Consider the following 16,096-nt stretch of genomic DNA (forward strand, 5'->3'; position numbering starts at 1 on the left):
AAAGAGCGAGAAGGGGGCGACAATGGAAAGGCTTAGGTAGATGGAGTAGAGTTCTAGTTTGGCGCTTCCATACATCAACAAGAATCGCAGTTATGAGTAAACAGATCATAAAGAATATGAGCAACAGATCATTGAAATTCTCCAGAAAGTTTCCCATCTATACCTTGTCACGAACTTATATACCATAATTCAAACACAAGTTGCACAGAATGTGCCAAAAATAAAATAAAAAATAAAAAATGGAAGGTGCAATCTGAAATTCTGAACAAAGTTCGCAATCAACATCTAGATATAAAAGTAGCGAGATATTAAAGGCACTCTGTCCTATCTTCAAGGTTGATTAGTAGTGCAGCTTAGAGGGAGATGAGATCATCTTTCGATGATTGCTGCTTCTTTGTATCGTGTCCACCATCTGCTGATGCATCCCCACTTTTTTTCCCAAATATCATCTCATCAAGATCATCCATCATGTCATCATTGCTACCACCCTGGACACCAGTTCTTGATCCAGCTGGCTTTCTAATCAAGGCATCTTCTTTAGTATGAGGTGACTCATCTGGCTCAACAGCAACTGGTATCATAGCTGGTTCAGGATGAAGTGGGACATCTGTAGGCTTCTTCAACTCTTCATAATTGGTGAGAACCTTCACAATCTCATCATTAACATTCAAGGCCTCAAAAAGCAGTGCTTCATTATCCCCGGCAGTTTCAATAATTCGCTGGACAGAAGATTGAGAGCGACGACACTGCTGTACAAGTGTGGTGGTCAAATCATCCTGCAGATGGAAAAACAGATCACACTTATATTTCCATAATTCACCGATGCCTGATACAATATGGTTCTTCCCTAACAAGGAAATTCACATGGCTAAAACTGACACATTCCTCATTTGGAACTTACAAGGAAATAAAGCAAAAAAAAGAGAGGCTCAAAACAATACAAAACAACTTTCCTCAATTTTCTGTTGGGGGTGGGAGGGAGGTTGGACAGATGACCAAAAATTACAAGAGGCCATGATCACGTTAGCATTAGCAATGCACCACACACCAAATTGAGATTGACTACTTTGTAACTATCTTCACAATTAAACATATTAGGATAAGTTCTTGCTTGGGATGTCCAGTAAAGTAAATGGATAATAAATAGCGTAGCACATCACTTCAACACCCATCAGTACATCTTAATAACCCATACAGTCAACCCAAATAAACAATAGCCATCATCATTTTATCATGGCCTTGGGGAGTGAAGGGAAGGGAAGGTGGTGGGGGTGGGGAGAGCTCATTACTAGAGGTGTGGTTGTTGTTATCAATAAAAAAACTTCTGCAAAAACAATACCAAGCACTGGCAGCACATTTTTTAAAAAGAGAATATCAATACTACAGTAACTGAAAATATCAATAAATTAGTTTCCTCAATTGTTTCAATAGAATATCAATTTTCAAAAGTATATTTTTATGTTTTACAACAATTTTTTTTACATATCCATATTTCAAAAATAATAATAATAATAATCATCTAAACAAAAATAAATTAAAGGATTTTAATTTACATATAACACTCAAGAATATTTTTATCACTATATATAAAAAATGTTTTAAAAGAGAATTATTTAAACAGTAATGTTCAAGATAAACATCACATGGGTCAGAATAAAAATAACTCACCAGATAAAATTTATAGAACTAAGTTAAGATAATACCCCAAGGGAGCAATTCGATAGGCAAACATTCCACAGCCATGGCATATTGGCATCTCAGAAAGAATGAATCTACATCTGTCAATAGATCATGAAAGAGCCAGCAGCCAGCTAGTAGGGCAAACTGACACGATTTTTAGGATTAAAAACATTTCAATGTCATCTAACTAGTGCATCTTGGGATATATTATTTTGTAGAGGTAATTAGTTATAAAAAGAAAATGATTTGTAACAAACAGCTGATCAAGTTCGAATCTTAAATAACTTTCACTTTGTTATAAGGCATTCTGCAAAGCCAAAAGTGAAATGTGGAATATTCTCGTTGAACTCCTAAATGATGTTGTGTTAACGGTCAAACGGCCCAAATATCAGAATAGGTATAACATCAAAATATTAATGCAGGGGATTTAACACCATTATATGTGTAAAATATGATATATGCTAAGTGCATTTACTAAAAGCACAAAACCATACACCAAAACTATGGTCATGGTCTGGTGAATATAAAGTAAAATCTCAAGAGATGAAAGGTCAATGCAATATGTTGGCTATTAATTGCAAAAGCAAATAAAGTTTTATAAAAAATAACACTTTTTAGTCCAAAACATTCATCACAACTAAAAAATACCTGTAAAACATCCTGTTGCGGTGAAGATGATAACACAGTAGAAAGAAGTTCAATGCTATTTCTTGCAACATCAAAGGCTTCCTTTGTTTGTTCAGGCGTAAAACTTTGAACAGGAACGTCATTCTGAAACTCTGGTGGAAGATCAACATCAGCCTCTGGAGCAGACACCGAACGAGGAGGAGTAAAAATAGGAGCCAAGCTTTCATTGTCACGACCAGGGAACCGAATACCCCTTGATCTCAGACTCTGGAGCAGAAAAGTGGCAGTTCAAAAAAAAAGAAAGTATGCTCATACATAATTGCTAACCAGAAGAGGAATTCAATTTAGGTGAATTATTTATCTCAAAAAATAAGAAGGGAAACTTTGCCATAACAATTGGTGTTATTGTCATGTGATCTAAAAAGTCACAAGTTCGATTCATGTAATCAGTCTCTTGACCTTGTGCATAGTGAGAGATTTATAGTACCAGGCTGCCCTTTAAATTTATCTAAATAATAAAATTGAACATATTAAGCTTCTCTACAGGCTCCAATCCAAACAATTTTAGAGTTGATCTAATGAAAAGTGTGGTATGCAATAAAAGGAAAGCGTGGTGCTATAAATATAAAGTCTAGGGAAGGGTCTATGTAATCAGTCTTATCTTGCATTTGCAAGAGAGGCCAATTACATGATCCAACCTGTGACCTCTGGGTCACATAGCAACAACACCAACAGTTGTGACAATACTATCATTCGAAGAGTGTGGTATATAAATAAAATAAAAATAGAACCAACCTTGTAAGTTTCTTCATAAACAGGGAGATAGCGGAGCTCTCCGGTGGACTCTCCCCACGCCTCAATCATGGTCAAAGCCTTGTTGCGGTTATTAACAACAGTTTGAGGATCATCAATGAGCCTCACCATCTCATCAAGGACTCTCTCCGCTGCCACCTCGGAGAAAGCCTTCTCACAATTCTTAACACATGTTTCAAGCAAAACCAAAGAGAGATACTGAACCCTAGGGCTCTTGATCATGATCCGTTTCTTAATTCCACGGATCAAATCAACACTGTTGACCTTCTCAGTGTTGATCAAGTCACAGATATCAAGATTCATTGCCCAATCAGGCTCATCAAGGGCCTCAGAGGTAGCATCCTCAACAATCTTATCAACCTGATTGGGACCCTGGAAGAACTCCTTCACTTTGAAGCTCATGGAACTCACGCCCGCACTCATCTTGCGACCCACCTCAACCCCTCCTATTTTCAAACGCTCTCCCAAAGCGTTCACTTTTTCCATCAAATTATTGTCAGCCATCTCACAACCTTCCCCCCCCTTTTTTTTTTGAACTATCTAATTTCAGCACTCGCAAATCACAAATACCTATTTCTGTTGATAGTTATATAATCCCCTCCTTCCCAGTAACTAATGCGTTATCGAAATTGTTTGGATCAAAAACACACAAGAGATGAGAAAAAAACAAAACCTAAAAGGGTTGATTGATTCGTAGAGCAAAGAAGATCAGACCTGAGCTTGGAGTTGAAAGTTGAGAACTGAAAAAGGGTTTGGTGGAGACAACGCGTAAGGACTCGGTAAAGTCTTGGAGAAGAGTCCCCTTTCTCGTGAGTCAGTCTCTCTCTTTCTCTCTCTGTTTTTTTAGATAATGATATTTTTAAGTTACTTAATGTAGTGGGTAAATCCCGTTTTAAAATTGAGTTATTTTAAATGATATAAGTTATGTCATTTTAGGAAAGAGATAGACACAGAAAAATAGAAATCATAAGAAAAAGAAAGTGGGTGGTTTGTTTAATTTAAAATGACAAACACTTTTTCCTTTGAAATAAAATTATTTTTAAAGTTATTTCCAAAAAAAAAAAAGATTATTTTTAAAGTTGAGGAAAGAAATTTTTTGAAGGAATAATTATCTTCAATTAATTTTGATTATATTATAAATTTAATTTGTTTCTTAAAAAATAACATACTTTTTTAAATTAATTATTTCAATATAGAGGCTAATATGAAATCTCATAAAATAATAACAAAAATATTATAATTTTTTTAAATTTCTTCGTCAATTTTTCAATTATTCGATTCAACAAATGAAATATTATAAATAATGACATTCACTGCCACAATTTAGTGAGATTAAACTCTTATTGCTTTAATTCATCCCTATAAACAATGGGAAACTTTATATTATTTCACTCTCACAAAGATGTGAGACTTATACTTTTAAAATTTTTCTCACTTATTCTCTCTCTCATAATTTATCTCTTTCTCTCATTTAAAATAATACAACTTTATGTCTTTCAAAATAATACACACTTCTTCCATAAACAATAGATTCGTTGGCATAAAAACCAAACTCACTTGTTACTCTCTCCCTCTTTTTTTCCTCATTGGTTTGCTTAATTAGTTGTGTGCCGTGTTGCTGAAGCAAGGATGCCAGGCCAATCTTAGGATTTTGAATGGAGAAATTTCTTGTGCCTCAAATTTCGTCTTCACCTTTTAAATGTAATCTTTTTCACACTCTTAACTCCCAAATTTCATTTTCTTCGTTTTCAGAGATTATATTTTCATATTTAATTTTTTTAAAACACGTTTTATTTGAAAATAATTTTCTATCATAAAACGAAACAAAAACCAGATACCATCTAATCCTTTACGCAATTATTGGGGAGTGGGATATTGTGATTGTTAAACAAAGCCGTGCAGGACAGGCCAAAAGAATAGGTGATGTACCATCCATCTGCTCCATTTTCATATTTGTTTAGAAGTTTTATATTTTAATTGAGGGGCTTACACAATTTCATAATTGAGAGAATGCAGTATCATTATGTCATTTACAAACTTAACCAAACCAATTACAGTTTGTTCATGTTTTACATGATACTATAATTGAAAATTATATATTAAAAAGAGTAGTTACTTTCATGTTTTATTAAAAAGAATTACAACTATTTCCCTAGCCTCCTTGACACACAGGACACCTTTACTTTCTTTGGTTCATTGCATTGGTGTGTGTCTATATATAAAATTATTTTCCATTTTAAATAACATAATTTTATATCATTTTTCAAGAAACTATGTCGTTTTGGTATATTTTTGTATTCTTTATTCTTTATTTTGTTTTCTTCCTAATTTTATAAAAAATAGAAACTATAAAAAAATATCAAAAACACACAAAACAATGTAGTTTAATAAAAAATAACATAAAGTTGTGTCATTTAAAATAAAAAATATTTTTTTCATATATATATATATATATATATATATATATACATAGAGAGAGAGAATATGATATTACGCCTACCTTTTTCCATACCTAATTTATATACTTCTCTCTAACACTATTATATTATAATCTCAACTAACCTTCATTGTTTCTCTTTCCTTTTGAGATTCTCATCCAACGATAATGGAGATGGATAAATAAGGTAGGTATGCAAAATAAGTAGGCACAATATATGGGGAGATATCTTGTGACTCAAGTATAAGAATGAGAAGTGTTCCGGGTTCGGCATATGGGCTTAGACAAGCCCAAATAGAGCCCACATCAGAGTTAGGGCTTAGGGATAAGGTATGTTGTACAAGCCCGGAACCCGGACAATGAACCAGGAACGTGCATAAGACCCAATCAGTAATGGCATTAAAGGGCCCTACCATGATCTCCATGATAGAGTACCAGTAACTACCCACCACTATCCTAATTGTTTATTATAGCATATATAAAAGGGAAAAACCCCATAACAAATACACAAGATATCAGATTACCCATTAATGTTCGTCCAGAACATTTGGCGCCGTCTGTAGGAAATGAAAAACTATTCCTACCTTTTTCCATGGCTAGTAACAATCGTGAGGAGCGGAGAGCAAAGAATGGTAATATTGTTGGAGAAGAAGAAGAAAATTCTTTCCAATCCAATGGGAGGAGCCGTTCTTTGAACACAATTGGACAAGCTTTAATCCAGTTAGCAAAACACATAAGGAACAAACATCACCAGGAGGGAAGGAGAATGAGACATCATTCTAAAGAAATACCAGACCAGGAGAATGGGCAACATTACAGAACTAGGAGAGGGGGTTCTCAGTCCCCACTTCCTAGTTATATTTCGTTATCTCATCCGGGAGATGAAGGGAATAAAGGATAAGAGAATCGTCGGTGGCAACCTTCGAGGGAGTCGAGAAGCCCTCCAGAAAGCATGAATGACCGGGGTAGAGGACGAGGGATGAACCGGAGAAACGAAGAGCGAGTACATATGGTTAATACCCGGGAGGCAGGAAGGAGATGGCGATATCAAGAAGGCTGGCAATCGGGTTACGACTAGCAGGATGTTCGAGAGGAAAATCATGAGGCAAGCCGCCAATACTACAGAACAGTGACCATTTTGCCACGCTTTGGCAAAAAAATTACCAGAATGCCACGCGAACAGTAAAATTTCCCAAACTGCCACGCGGCATAATTCGCTACACAATGTAGCGAATTTCAACAATTTTGACACATGACACTTTTTGGTTCTGACGTGGCATATTTCGCTACACTGTGTAGCGAATTAGTAATTCGCTACACAAGAATTAGTAATTCGCTACACAGTGTAGCGAAATATGCAACGTGGCAGTTTGGGAAATTTTACTGTTCGCGTGGCATTCTGGTAATTTTTTTGCCAAAGCATGGCATTTTGGTTACTGTTCCCCAATACTACACTTGCCAAGAGGAAGGTTGGCAAAATCAAAGGCGGCAGGTGGAATATATCAGGGAAGAAGCAGGCCGGAAAGAGAAGTGTTTCATCATAATCACCGAGGAGAGTACCCGCCAGAGGAAATAGGGTATTACTATGTTTGGGGTGCAGAGAATCAAGGAGGAAGAGGAGGTCAACATCAGACGGGTAATCAGAGGGATAACCCATAATTTTATCATAACGGACAAGACCGCCAAAAAGGTTATAAGGGGCAACCTTACGAAGGGCAGATGATGAATGCTGGACCCGGATGAGTTTCAATAGGGAGTTCCTGTAATGCCTATTAAGCAAGGGCCATCAGGGACACCATTATCCTGGAGGCTGAGAGCAGAGCCTATTTTGAGATGGTTCAAGCAACCTAACGACATGAAAACATATAATGGAAGTTCAGACCCCAGATAGTTCGTAACAATGTTTCGAGCAGCAATGTCATTGTGTGGAGAAACAGATTCTCTTTTATGCATAACATTTCCAGTTTTTCTGAGAAAACAAACCTTGGAATGGTTTGCAGCGTTGCCGAAAAATTCAATTGACAGTTGGGTGGAGTTGTCGTTACGATTTACGCAACAATTTTCTCATTGTGGACCATAGCCTAAAACTACACATAATTTATGTGGGGTGAGGCAAAAACCTGGTGAGAAGTTGAGGGAATATTACGAGCATTTTCACGCTGATGCTAGGCAAGTTAAGGGTTCGAAAATCAGACATACTTGCTGCTATTTACCACCGGGTTACAACCAGGAGGGTTGGCAAAGAAGAGGCCGAACACAAAGGAAGAGAATGTTGATTTCTGTCGATCTAATGATTATCACCTATTTAAAATTAATAATTAATTAATTGATATAAGTGAATAAACTACGACCGTTATATATAACTGTATGTGACCGATTATATTTGAAAATAATATAATAGAGAAGGTTGATTACGAAACTCTTGAAAAAAATGAACACTTTGCCAAGAGTCGATAAAAATAATAAAAAGAAAAGATAATAAATGCTATGAACAATGAAATCAAACTCTGGTAAAGTCCTTTCAGATGCAGTAATTTTATACAGATATCTGTTAGAAAACAAAATTACTGGTTAAAAATCAATTGGGCCGGCATTGAAGTGATGGATGACATTTTTTTTGTCCAAGTATAACTTTGACCGAAATTGGGCCAACGTGCTGAAATGTGGCCCACTATTTAGTTGACTTTTGGGCTAAGATCGAGCATTTCTTTTCACATTGGAATTGGGATTCCACGCAACCGTCCAATTCTTACCTACCTCGTAATATTGGGATTAGCCAAATCTGACATTTACAGGATTTAGTTATGGTTATTTAGCTGGTGAAATGAAAGAAAAAATATTAGTCTTACATTTATATAAAGTTTTCCCTTTTAATGTGAGACCTATTTTAAAAGTATATTTTTCATTTAATTTTTATTTAATTACAATTACAATATGCGTTAAATTAAATGAAAAATAATTATACCCTTACTTATTCACTTTAAATAAAAACTTATTTTATAATTAATTATATTTAAACATAAAATATTTATTTCTGTATATTAATTTAGAGTACACTCTCCTAAAAAATATATAAATTTTTAGTTTATTGTCTTTTTTTTTAAATAAGACATCTCATCCTTAAGTTTTTTTAAAATTCTAAATTAATTATGCATATCTTAAATATTTTTATTTTTTAATTTATATTTACTTAAATTCTACTCAAATTAAATGTACATATATTTTTATCATTTTAAAATATTTTGTTATTTGTTTTTTTCCGAATTTAATATACAGATACGAATGCGAATAAGGATACATGCGTCATTATCAGATACCGGGGGTCACGCATGAATAATGGACAACCTAGTACTAGTAGCTACCAAATCTAAGAAAATAATTGAATACAGGTTGAACCTACTTCTTGTATAAATACAAGATGCGCAGTGCTACATTATCTACATTCTCTCCCTGTTTTGTCTGTGCCTGTTGCTTCCAGGTAGAGATGATGGATTCAGTAAGTTGCATGCTGCTCCTTCTCTTCACTTTCACTGCTTTTCAAGCAATTCTTTCATGTGGTGTTTGGTTGGGAGCTTTTCAGCAGATATCTATGTTTCTCAAGTATGACTTTTAGAAACACCATGTTTGTTTCAACGTATTTTCACCAAAAACCCATCTATCCGATTTGTATAGATTTATGAGAAACATAGATATCCGCACTGTTTAGAAACCCAATTTGAAGGTGAGATTTTTCGGAAAACCGGTTATCTGGCCTTTAATGCACTGTTGATTTCATAAAGTTACCTAATTTTCCCAGTAAAGTTTTTTCCCACCAAACAACTTTTTTTTGCATTTTTCTACCTATCTCACTTTATCTATCTTTCCAATAATTTCTCTATCTATTACATTTCCCTACTATTTCAAAAAAAATTCATCAACCAAACGCCCCCTCACTGCTTGCACGTAGTAAAGCAAAGTCCAAGTTTCCACCAGGACCTTACCCTCTTCCCATCATTGGAAACCTTCTTGCTATGGGTAAAAACCCTCACCAATCCTTAGCCAAGCTTGCTAATATTCATGGCCCAATAATGAGTTTAAAGCTGGGCCACGTAACCACCGTAGTCATCTCTTCAGCTGATTTGGCCAAACAGGTTCTCCTAACCCATGATCACACTTTCTCAAACAGAACCATGTTAGAATTTTATTTTATGGGCAATATTAATTAATTAGTTTTGTATTTAAAATTAATCGGGTTAATGGATATTTCAATATTATTATTGTAACTAGCTCATTGTGATCACATTGAATTGAGCTTCTGGCATCTGTTGTTATTGGGCCTAGTTGGGCAGCAGTGTAGGCTTTAGTGTGACCCTGGTTTTCCATGATGGGTGGACCCAGTGGACACAGACTCTTTTGTTATTAGCTAGGTCCCCTCTCTAGCCTATAAATATTGGAGTTAAGCTCCATAAGCCATCATGCTCCCATCGCTGAGGCTGCCTTTATCGAAATAGGTAATAGAGAGGAAGATCTGGCATGTAGTCCCTTTTCTCTTTCGACTTTGTGATGATCCAATAAGGTACACACAATCCCAACTTTGATTTCATATTGTTTAAGTATTTTATAATCATATACATGATTCAGGGTTAAAATATCTCTATCATTTGGTATCAGAGCCTTATGTATATGATTATAGGATCCATGTTGTTGAATGGAATCAAAGAATTTGGGTTTTTTTTTATGCATTATTTCATGAATTTTTTTTTGTATTGAATTAAGAAACTTAGGGTTTTGCTCTACACGTCGAAATCTTTACGTTAATATTTACTGAGTTTTTGTTAGCTTCAATTAGCTATCCGACCTAAGTTTGCTATAGCTACAGTACCTTCATTCTAACATTTAAATGGCATCTTCTTCTACGTTGTTAACCCTTTATATTTCATTTTGTTGGGTTATTTAAAATACTTTGCGATAAAACATGGTTGCATGTGCTTGTTAGTGAGATTAAACTTCTCATTATTGTTTTCACTTTTTTGTTAGTCTGTCGTTTTTACATTTTTTATTTTATTTTTAGTGAATTGTCGTTTTACCATTTGTCTTGCGGTATACTTTGTTAGCTATGAGATCTTTATTTTTATTTGTCTATGGCGTACGGAAGTAACGTAGAAGAGAATGAAATGGATTAATAAATTTTAGAAATATGGAATTCCCTATAAATTACGTTCAAGCTATCGGTATCCAGAAATTGGAGAAGGAAGACCTATAATAAGGTAGCTGGTGTATCTGCAGTATTATGTTAGTGGTTGGTTTTCTGTTACTTTGACAAGTTGATTTATTTATTTATTTTATTCAAAACTTTTGAAGAAGTCCACGGAAGTTTTGTAGTGAAAATTTGTTTGTTTGTTATAATATAATGTTCCATTTTTTAAGTTCCGATTTTCATGGCCAATTTCTGTTTACTTGAAATGTTTATCAATAGATATATCGTGGGCACGATTTTCAAGGCAAATTTCTGTTTACTTGAAATGTTTATTTGTTTTATCAGTTCCGATTTTCAAAGGCATGATTAAATATTTTACCGTTTGAACATATACATCTATTAGTGCCAAAATAATAGATGATCCAGGGTATCAAAATTTGGTATTTGTCTTATTATATTAAATGTTGTGTCATGGCCATAACTGTTACATACTTTTTCGTGATATTTGTTGCATGATATCAGTTACTTGAAGTAATATTCCGTGGAACATAACCATTAGTGTTTTGTTTAGTGGTTTTACTGTAAACCCATGATATTAACTTGTATGTTAGTGTATATATAGTATCACTATTACTGTTCCGCTTTTCCGTTTTTTGTTTTGCCAATTCCGATTTTCAAGGCACGGTTTTTTATTTCAACAGAAACTTCTTGTTATATAAATAAATTAACAGATTATTATATTATTTTAACAAGAAACGATTTTTTCGGTATTTTACACTCAGGGAATTGAACCAGACGTGAAATATTTCTATTCATATATTTCTAATGACATATCACTGTTCATATACCTTCTAGATAACCTTCATCGTGATATAATACTACTGTTCTTTTTTTTACCGTTTGAATGACATATGACAATAGATATCTTGATCAATGACATATAACAATAGATATCGAGTTATTATATTGTTATTATAGTTGGTATAGGGATGTTATATTTGGTATATTGTTATTGAGAAATACAAGTGTTATGTTATTATATTGTTACTGTTCATATACCCTCTGTCCACAGTACCGTTTCGGGATGTTACATATGATATTGTTATTATATTTGGTATATATATATATATATATATATATATATATATATATATATATATATATATTTTAGGATATATCTATTCTGTTAGATATATATATTTTTACCGTGATATTTTTTGTTGTTGACTGATTCAATTTAGTAGATATACTTCTTGAATCGCATCGTCATATTTGTTTGAAAAAGATATATCTTACTGGTGTCTAATAAATATATCGATTCCGATTTTTAAGAAGATTGTAAGTTTGTAACAATAAGATATATCTTATCTTTTGCTTCCAGTAAAATCAAATGGGTTTGCAGTAACGGATTCAAATGTGCGAAGATTAATAAGCTTCAACAATAAAATTGGTTTTATATTGTTCCTATTATTATATTATTGAGTAGCATATCCACGTTGTATTTTAAATATACGCTGCATATATTATTTGAATGGGACACGTTACAGTGTTATATGCCTTCTTCATAAAGGTCCAGCCATAATTTCATGAATAGTTTAAGTCTTCAATTTATTATTACTGCAAGTTTCCCTAGTGGCTAGTTGGTTTATTGTTGTGTTTGATAAACTCAAGAGTACTTGATTCGAAATTTGTGTAAAGGCTTTTCTCAACCTGGATTTCAAGCCACGTGAATCGTGTAGATCATTAGTTTTTTTTTTCTGTTGTTTTTCGAGCTGTTTCGTACAAACCGTTTACAATATATCAGTTCCGCTTTGTTAAGAATATATTGTTCCGATTTATTTTGTTTTTTATTTATTTATTTTCACGATTACAAGTGTATTTGTTATCGTGGGCACGATTTACAAATTTACCAGTTCCGTATTTTATTAAAAATATTTGTTATCGTGGGCAGATTTACTGTTTATTTGTTATCCAACAGAAATATTACTCAAAGAATATCAGTTCCGGTTTTTTAGTCAGTTCTGATTTATATAATAATTATTATTCAAATCGTTTCAGTTATATATCTCATAGATATATCTATTATTGTACCATGCGCTAATGGATGACAATTTTATTTTTTATCTTTTTGGTCAAACATGTTCTATTATTGACAATTTTTTTTTAGTCAAACATGTTCTATTATTTTACAGCATTTTGTATTACGTGTATATATAATGGTTATATCCCACCATAACCATAGAGCAATGTTGGATACACTTGTAATGATTATAATTATTGACGTCCAGTATATATACACTGCTCTTGTTCTATTCATGTTCGCTATAAATGTTTGATTAAAAAATATATATTTCCTGTACTTACAACATGTATAAAGTCTAACAGAATGGGGCTTACAACCTCATGACCCACTATTTAGATATATATATATTTTTACAGTTTTTATTTATTTATTCAAAATCTGTAAAATATTATTTGGATACACAATTTTAATAATTGTAGTTGACAATGAGTGGAATTCTTCTTGATTGACAAATGCTATAATTTTTAGAAACACATGTTGAAGAAGTGTTTCATATTGTTTGAGCATGTTTGGTTCAGGAGTTATTATTACGGTTGAAAATCCTAGATTCCTAGTTGAAAATTTCAATATTGTTATTGAAAGATATTTAAAAATCATGGTTGCAGTTTCCATCTTTTACTGTTTAAATTTTGTTGTTGTTTAGATTCTTTATATTACATAGGCCTCCAATATTGTTACGATTTTGATATATCTAAAAAGATATTTTTGTGCTGGCCTTCAGTATTGTTACGATATTTTTTATTTTTTATGGGAAAAGATTTTTTTTTGAGTTCATCTACCACCAATCTAATTAATTTGAGATAAAGATGTAATTGATGTTGATGTTATGAGTGTAAGTTATGGGTATACTATATCATCATACTTTATATTTAGAATCAAACCTTAATTTTTGGGGCTAAGTTCATCTTCTTTGTGGCCTTGATTTGTGCACAGATCTATAAGAATGTATGTTTCCTATGTGCAGTAATGTCAAAAATTGGCTTAGAATTTGAATACATTGTAACGATAGGAAAATGATAGAGTTTTAATCTATTCCTATCCAATATTTCTAATATTATAATATTACGCGATACATTCAATGTTAATATACATGTGGTATTATTACTTAAGTTGCTCTCGGTGCACAATTTTAAAGTTGTGTTTGATATTGAATGAGAATTTTTTTTGGATTATTTTAGAAACACATTGGAAAAGTGTTTCATGTTGTTTGAGCATGTTTGGTTCATAAGATATTATTGTTGTTTAATAATTATTATATGTTAATTATCTGCCCAAAGGGGATTTTTAATATATAATAATAAATTACATGAAGATAAATATTATTGATGGGAATATCTAATTGAAAATTATTTATCTGTCCAAAGGGGATAAATTTTTTGAAAATTAAATATGATGCATTTATGTTGGAATTAAGGAGATATATAATTTATAAAATTTATCTGCCCAAAGGGGATAAATTTTAGACAATTGTATATAATTTTCTCCGTTGTTAAATCTTCATGTGATGAAAAATAATTATATATTATATACTCTGCCCAAAGGGGAGTCTATGATATTTAATTATTTTTGTTATTGCTCATGATTAATTTATTACATTATGTGTATAACTTTTGGTGATAAAGATTAACTTGTGTTAAATTCTATCAATTATGAATTTTATTTTATTTTTGGGTATATTTTGGTGCAAAATGTATTGAGAAATTAGCTCTCATTTGATATTGTTGTATAATTTTGTACTCTCAACCTGTGTTGCATGTTGTAATATTTTGTTTATTGGATTGTATGCTTTCGCTTGAATTGTTTACATACAAAAAAATTATTGAGGAGTGCTTCTAGTTATTTCATGCAATTTCCTGCCCAAAGGGGGTTATTGTGTGTTTTAATTGGAAGCTTAACTGTAATAAAATTATTGGAGGTGCATTGGTCTAGGTGATCTATCTGCCCAAAGGGGACAGATCTCTGAAGCCCGTGTATGCTCATTAATTGATTCATCTACATGAAAGTAAGTGGGAGTAAATATATTTTCTTAGTACTTTATGTAAATGACATTTTATTTGCTAGTAAGATGTTGATTTATTGAATAAAACAATAGCCTTTTATCTAAAAGCTTTGAAAAGAAAGACCTTAGAGTAGCTTCTTTTGTATATAGAACACGAGTTCTTTAGAATCTTTTGATTCCCTTAATTAGTGGGAGTAATACTCAATGCTTGCTTTTGAATATTTTAGATTTTTTTGATTCCTTTGGTTAGTGGGAGTCATATTCAGTTTGTTTCTTTTCTATGCAAACTGATAATTATTTTGTGATATTTGTTTGAATTTACGTAATTGATGATGATCATCATTATTATTATTTCTCCTGTCGACTAAGAAATATATGTATGGAATAATATCTTTAAGCATGATGTGAGCTTAAAGGTGATTGGATGTCACAAATTTTGAGATCTCATGTTGTACTATGACATACTGGCTTATTTAAGCAAAGCAATTTCATGTTGTTTAGAAATTGCGGTGATGCGATTTCATATTGTTGAGAAATCGTATCAAGAAGTGCAATTTCATGTTGTTTAGAAATTGTGGTAATGCAATTTCATGTTGTTGAGAAGTTGCATTACAGAGTGTAATTTCATGTTGCTTGGAAATTGCACTAATGTAATTTCATGTTGTTGAGAAATTACATTAGAGCCGATAAGAATTAGTGTGTCACATTGTTGATCACATTTTGGCACTAATTCTTACTACACTACTAGGCCTTGATTCATGAAGATATAATACTTATTGTATGTGAGTATGGAAGGTCATATGCTATGATATTTTCGGTATATTGATCGCCATATTCCTATGAGGAGATTATCTTGGATTGAATTGTGTTGAGATGCTGAAATTGGAATATTGTTTTTCAAAATTGTGGCCACGTAAAATTATTTTTTAGTTATTTACCCGATAGAGTCGTTTTCGAAATAAAATGATTTTCAAAATAATATTAAATTAATTAATATAGCCCAAGTGGGAGAATGTTAGAATTTTATTTTATGGGCAATATTAATTAATTAGTTTTGTATTTAAAATTAATCGGGTTAATGGATATTTCAATATTATTATTGTAACTAGCTCATTGTGATCACATTGAATTGAGCTTCTGGCATCTGTTGTTATTGGGCCTAGTTGGGCAGCAGTGTAGGCTTTAGTGTGACCCTGGTTTTCCATGATGGGTGGACCCAGTGGACACAGACTCTTTTGTTATTAGCTAGGTCCCCTCTAGCCTATAAATATTGGAGTTAAG

At 32.7% G+C, this 16,096-nt stretch overlaps 1 protein-coding gene across 1 annotated transcript; it reads right to left on the bottom strand.

Annotated features, from left to right (window-relative positions):
- Nucleotides 1-125: 125 nt before the first annotated feature.
- On the bottom strand, nucleotides 126-3,944 carry LOC133312225 (TOM1-like protein 1). Its single transcript, XM_061513404.1, has 3 exons — nucleotides 3,103-3,944; nucleotides 2,329-2,574; nucleotides 126-776 (listed from the first exon to the last, which is right to left on the bottom strand). Exons 1-3 carry the CDS (start codon nucleotides 3,622-3,624, stop codon nucleotides 354-356), a joined length of 1,191 nt encoding a protein of 396 aa, XP_061369388.1. The 5' UTR covers nucleotides 3,625-3,944; the 3' UTR covers nucleotides 126-353.
- Nucleotides 3,945-16,096: the final 12,152 nt, after the last annotated feature.

The sequence above is a fragment of the Gastrolobium bilobum genome, unplaced genomic scaffold, assembly GCF_033153095.1.
Source record: "Gastrolobium bilobum isolate Gb01-03AN ecotype WA unplaced genomic scaffold, APGP_CSIRO_Gbil_v1 utg37399, whole genome shotgun sequence".
Classification (NCBI taxonomy): Eukaryota; Viridiplantae; Streptophyta; class Magnoliopsida; order Fabales; family Fabaceae; genus Gastrolobium; species Gastrolobium bilobum.

Excerpts from the sequence above, each read along its gene's own strand:
- LOC133312225 (XM_061513404.1), bottom strand. The coding sequence starts at position 3,624 with ATGGCTGACAATAATTTGATGGAAAAAGTGAACGCTTTGGGAGAGCGT. Across the intron at positions 2,575-3,102 it reads TTTATGAAGAAACTTACAAG|AGTCTGAGATCAAGGGGTAT; the intron begins GTTGGTTCTATT and ends TTTCTGCTCCAG. Across the intron at positions 777-2,328 it reads CGCAACAGGATGTTTTACAG|GATGATTTGACCACCACACT; the intron begins GTATTTTTTAGT and ends TTCCATCTGCAG.